The sequence below is a fragment of the Prionailurus bengalensis genome, chromosome A2 (assembly GCF_016509475.1).
Source record: "Prionailurus bengalensis isolate Pbe53 chromosome A2, Fcat_Pben_1.1_paternal_pri, whole genome shotgun sequence".
NCBI classification, from domain to species: domain Eukaryota; kingdom Metazoa; phylum Chordata; class Mammalia; order Carnivora; family Felidae; genus Prionailurus; species Prionailurus bengalensis.
This window is the reverse complement of record NC_057348.1, coordinates 57,206,241-57,211,844: the sequence shown is the minus strand read 5'-3', so window position 1 is coordinate 57,211,844 and position 5,604 is coordinate 57,206,241. Positions and strand designations below refer to the sequence as shown.

General features: G+C 47.2%; 1 protein-coding gene across 1 annotated transcript; it reads left to right on the top strand.

Annotated features, from left to right (window-relative positions):
• Positions 1–2,251: 2,251 nt before the first annotated feature.
• On the top strand, positions 2,252–3,522 carry LOC122487579 (serine/threonine-protein kinase MARK1-like). Its single transcript, XM_043588268.1, has 2 exons — positions 2,252–2,916; positions 3,019–3,522. The coding sequence occupies exons 1-2, from the start codon at positions 2,554–2,556 to the stop codon at positions 3,481–3,483; spliced, it is 828 nt and encodes a 275-aa protein (XP_043444203.1). The 5' UTR covers positions 2,252–2,553; the 3' UTR covers positions 3,484–3,522.
• The last annotated feature ends 2,082 nt before the right edge of the window (positions 3,523–5,604 follow it).

Below are 5,604 nucleotides of genomic sequence, written 5' to 3'. Positions count from 1 at the left end.
TTTTGACGCGTCGTGTTTCATGTCCCTTCACCTCTACGTATTTTCGCATTCCACTGTGATTTCTTCTTCGACACATTGGTTCTTGGAGAGTGTGTTTTCAGTTTTCACAGCTTTTTAAATTTTCCACTCTTCCTTCTGTTACCCATTTCTGACTTCATCTTCTTGTGGTTGGAAAAGATACTTTGTATGCTATCTATCTTGTAAAATCTACTGAGACTTAACTCGTGACCTAATGCAAAGACTGTCTCAGAGAAGGTCCCGCGTGCCGTTATTGTTGGGTGGCGTCCCGTGCCCGTCTGTTAGATCTGGTTGGGCTATCGTGTTCTTCAAATCTTCTGTGTCCTTACTTAACTTCTGTCTGGTTGTTCTGTCCATTATTGACAGTGGGATATGGAAGGCTCCAACGATTATTATAGAACTATTTTTCCCTTCAGTTCTGTCGATAATGGCCTCTCATTATGTGTGTAAATGTTTATCTTGCTGTACTGAACCTCTTCATTCATATAAAATGTCCTTCTTTGTCTCTTGTAACATTTTCTGATTTAACGTCTGTTTTGTCTGGTATTATTACAGCCACTCCACCCTTTCTTTTGGCTACTATTTGCATGGAGTATCTTTTTCCTTCCTTTCATGTTCAACTTTTTTGTGTCTTTGGATCTGAGTCCCTTGTAGGTAACAGATAGTTGGATCCTATGTTTTTATCCATCTCACTAATCTGTTTAATCTGCTTACATTTAAAGTCATTACTGATAAGGAAGGAATTCCTTCCGTGGTTTGCTCTTTGTTTTCTATATGCCTTAATTGCTTTCTGTCTCAAATTTTCTGCATGACTATCTTCTTTTGCATTTAGTTGATTTTTTTTTGTAGTGAAACATTTTAATTCCCTTCTCATTTCCTTTTGTGTATGTTCTGTGGCGTGTGTGTGTGTGTGTGTGTGTGTGTGTGGTTGCGTGTGGTTACCATGGGATTGCTTTTAACATCCTAAAGTTACAACATTGTAGTGTCAATTTATACCAGCTTAACCTCAATAACACATGAAAACTCAGCTACTTTACAGCCCTGACCCCACCTTCTGTCAGTTGTTAATGTCACAAAATTACATCTTTATGCATCTTGGGTCCAAAAGCATAGATGAATAATTAGGTTTTTAAATATATCAGTCTCTTAACATAGAGAACAAAAAGTAGAGCTACAGACCAAAGTCATAACAGTACTAGCGTTCATAATTGTCTGTCTGTTTACTTTTACCGGAGATTATGTCTTCAGAAGGCTTCGAGTTACTTGTTCAGTGCCCTTTCATTTCAACCTGAAGGACCCCCTTCACTGCAGGGCCGGTCTAGTCATCAGGGCAAGGCTTTCAGCTTTGGTTGATCTGGGAAGGTCTTCATTTCTTCCTCATTTTGGAAGGACAGTTTTCCCAAATGTAGGATTCTTGGTTGACAGCTTTTTTCCTTCAATGCTTTAAACACATCAACCCATGCCTTCTAGCCTCCAAGGTTTCTGATGAGAAATCTCCTCACAACCTTATCAGTGAACATATGATGAAAAGCAATCTTCCTCTGAGCTTTATAGATGTTAATAATGAGCCTTATCGTGTTTTACACAACACAACATTTCCTTATACGTTGTAGCACCATTTTGAGACCAGGAACTGGGTATTTTAAGTGTAGACATTACGAGGTCTATACAAGCCAAAATTACAGTTTTCTAAACTTGAAGTGAAAAGGCCACTGAACCATCTTATAGATGTTTATTTCTAACAAAGTAAATATCAATCTTGAAAAGCCCACACAAACAAACAAAAAGCCCATTGGGGGTCTTTTTTTTTTATTGAGTAAAGGGGTTTTGGGAATAAAAAGTGAGGAAACCACTGTGGTCTCAGACATCCCAGCCATGATTGCCTAATTGGCCCATTTCTTGCTGTGCCCTCACAAAGCCCCATTGTGAAGTCATGGCAAGACCTGTCTATATAAGACCCTGGCTCGGCTGGGTGTTTGGTCTTACAGCCCAGGAAGCTTTGGTGACCTGTCGGCCTTTGACCCTAGCTAGTTTGATTTCGACTTCTCTTTTTTTCATTTTGTTTATTTTTTTATTTTCATTTTTCTTTTTTCTCTACTCCTTTTCTCTCCCAATTTTTTTTGCCTTTTTCTGTTTTTACTTTTTTCTTTTTTTCTCCTTTTTTAGTTTTTCTTTTTCTCAATTTTTCTTCGTTTCCTCCCTTCATTTTCTTTGTGTGTGTGTGTGTGTGTGTGTGTGTGTGTGTGTGTGAGTGTGTGTGTGCGCGTGTGTTTTTCATTTGTTTTTTTTGTGTTAGCGTTTTAGTACAGTTAGTATAGTTCATATTGTTAGTATAGTTCATATTGTTAGTATAGTTCATAAGCATAGTATTGTTAGTATTGGCAAATTTTGTAGGTTGGTATTGTTGGTTAGCATAGTCCGTGTAATTAGCATTATTTAGCGTTAGTATAGTTAGTAGGTCACCATCCTTCAGGGGCGTAAGGCCATTACCGCATCTGTATTTACGAGACCACCAGTGAGGGCAGCGTCGCCACGATGAAGCTGACCCCGCACATCCTAACCGGGAAGCAGTCTGATGTGAAGTTCATCAGGAAAACCCAGAAGGACCCCACTGGCCTCCAGGGACTTTGTCGTGAAGCCCAGAATATGAAGACCTCAAGTCACCCAGGTATTGTCAAGTCACTCGAGGTGATCAACACCAAGGAAACGTTAGTCCTCCATGCAACATATGTAAGCAGAGACAACCTGTGTGACAATTTTACACACCGTGGCCAAGTGACGGAGGAGGTTCCAGAGAAATTCTGCCAGCTGTTATCGGTTGTGGAGTACTGCCACCAACAAGGTATGATCGGCGGGTATCAGAAGCTGGAGACACTGCTTTTTGGCAAGAAGCTGAAGGTAAAACACACGGGGGTTGGACTGAGCATCCGGTTTGCTGGCTACAAACTCCACACTTTCTGGGACAGCCCCCCTTATTCTGCCCCGCGACTCTTCCTGCAGCAAAGGGAGGACACCCCTTCCGCAAATGCTTGGAGCCTGGGGGTGGTTTGGTACTGCTTGGCCACCGGGTTTGAGCCGTTTGAGGGGGAAGTCTTCTGGGAAGCAGAACGAAATATGGAAAACAGGGAACAGAGTGCCCTGATTTTCATGTCCCTGGAGAGTGAAAACATGTGGTACACGTTAACCACTATCCAGCCCACGATCTACACACCAACCAGAGTCCGCTGCTGGAGCTCCATCGCAACCTGTTCCAGCACAGGCCTGTCCTCAGAGCGGAGTAGTCTGACCTCCGAAGGGACCAGCATCGTGACCACGATTAGCGGGCCCAGATACAACTCACCAGCCACAAACTCCGACACCAGCAGTGAATACAGGCAGCCAGGGAGGATGTCCCTAGAGCCAAAAAATCAGGTTCTCAAACCTCTTGAGAAATTCAAAAATTTATTCAAAAAAACAATAAAATAGAACCCCAAAAAATGGCAAATAAATGAGAGCCATAAGAGAGCCACGTGTCCGTGCCTTTATTTTATTTTGTTTTTGAACTTTAACGGGACTTAAATGTTTGTTTTGAAAGAGAAGGGACAGTGCGAGTGGGGGAGGGACAGAGAGAGAATCCCAAGTCTACTCTGTGCTATCAGCTCGGAGCCCGACGCGGGGCTCCAGCTCACAAAACAGATGGTGACCTGAGCAAGACCAAGAGTGGGACGCTTGGGCCACTGAGGCCCACCCAGGAGCCCCGTCCCTGCGTTTTAAGTGCAGGGAACGATGCTGAGCTCCAGGAAGCCCGGGGACATGGCACAGGAGATTGGCCAGGGCGACGGGTGGGACCAGATCCAGATCAGCTTCACAGGCTGGAGGAGTGTGGTGGGATAGTGACCTGCTGGATTTGGAGTTGTAGGAAGCACAAGGTGGAGGTGGTGAAGTTTTGGAGTGATGGGGGGTTCGTGGGTCTGGAGCCGATGGCCAAGGAAGAATTCGTGAAGAAGTCTTTGGTGCAAAAAGGTGATTTTATTAAAGCACGGGGACAGGTCCCATGGGCAGGGAGAGCAGCACTGGCGTCGTGACGGGTTAGGGGGAGAGCCAGAGTTCCTTGGAGACGTACTCTAGGACTCAAGGTTCCAGGACCTTGAGGGGCTAGCTGTTGCCAGGAAAATGCCATTTCTTGCCGTTTAATGAAACCTCAGCCATGAGACCCTTTAGATGGATCTGGGCAGGCCATAAGCGTGGAGGATGATTGCCAGCATATATGTTGCAGGGGTTGAGATGAAGTAGATTTGTCATTATTTGTCATAGTGGCGTGTGGGCAGCGGGGGCCCCGGGGGTGGGTCACAATGGGGTATGGGCAACGGGAGCCCGGGGGGTGGGTCACAATGGCGTGTGGGGAGCGGGAGCCCCGGGGGTGGGTCACAATGGGGTATGGGCAGCGGGAGTCCGGGGGGTGGGTCACAATGGCGTGTGGGTAACGGGAGCCCGGGGGCTGGGTCACAATGGCGTGTGGGCAGCGGGGTCGCCGGGGGTGGGTCACAATGGCGTGTGGGCAATGGGAGCCCCGGGTCCCCTTGCAGGGACTGCCCACCTGGTGGGGAAGGAATGAGCTGGGTGGAAACACTCTGGATATCACCCTCTCTTTCCTGTGCACCCACTGGGGACCAGACCTCAGCCGGTGGATGTCCCAGCTCTCCCTCCCCCACCCTCCCCCCTGCTGTCCCCCTCCTCCCTTCTGCCCTGGCTCCGGACTCACCTGCTCTCACTGGCCACAGGTGCAGGGTCCATCATGGCCCCCTTCCCTTCATGTCTCACTTTGGCCACCTCCAGAAGCTGACTTGGATGACCACGCATAGCAGGCTCTTTTTGCCCAGAGGTTGGGTCAACAGTAATCCACTCATCTCACTGGAAAGTCTTAAGACACCACATAAAACCCAATCATGGCTCTGTGCCCTCTGTATACATGACACAGAACCCCAGTATAACAGACTGGTGAGCAAGGAGGTGGGGTGAGATCAGAGGGTCCCTAGTAATGGCCCCGAGGTGGAACTACTGAGAGGCTTGTCACCTCTGGGTCCCCCAGGAGATTCACTCCTCTCTCCCCTTCATCCCCGACCAGAAACACTCCAGATTTGTGCCAGCAGACTGCTTGACTGTACTGTGTTTTAAAGGACAAGGAGTGCATAATTCACTCATTTGTTCACTCAACAAACACGTTTACATGATGGTATATATGGTGGAGGTTCCATGGGGCACAGGACCCAGTTCCTGCCCTTGAGAGCTGAGGCCACCGGGAATAGGTAAGGGAGCGTGGAGTGCAGTTCCAGAGTCAGGTTCAGATCGCAGCTCTACCGCTGACTCGCCGTGTGACCTTGGGGAAGTCACTTAACCTCTCGGGGCCTCAGTCTTCCCCCCTATAAAATGCATACACTAGTGATGCCCGCCTCGAGGACAGCTGTGAAATTGAAATAAGGTCATTTAGAGAAGCTCTGGGAACACTGCCCAGGGCAAAGTGCGGCAAGTATTTACTGCTCATTTAGCGGCCATTACTGAGCACCTACTGTGTGCCAGGCACCAGGGATGCAGCAGTGATGGAGACAC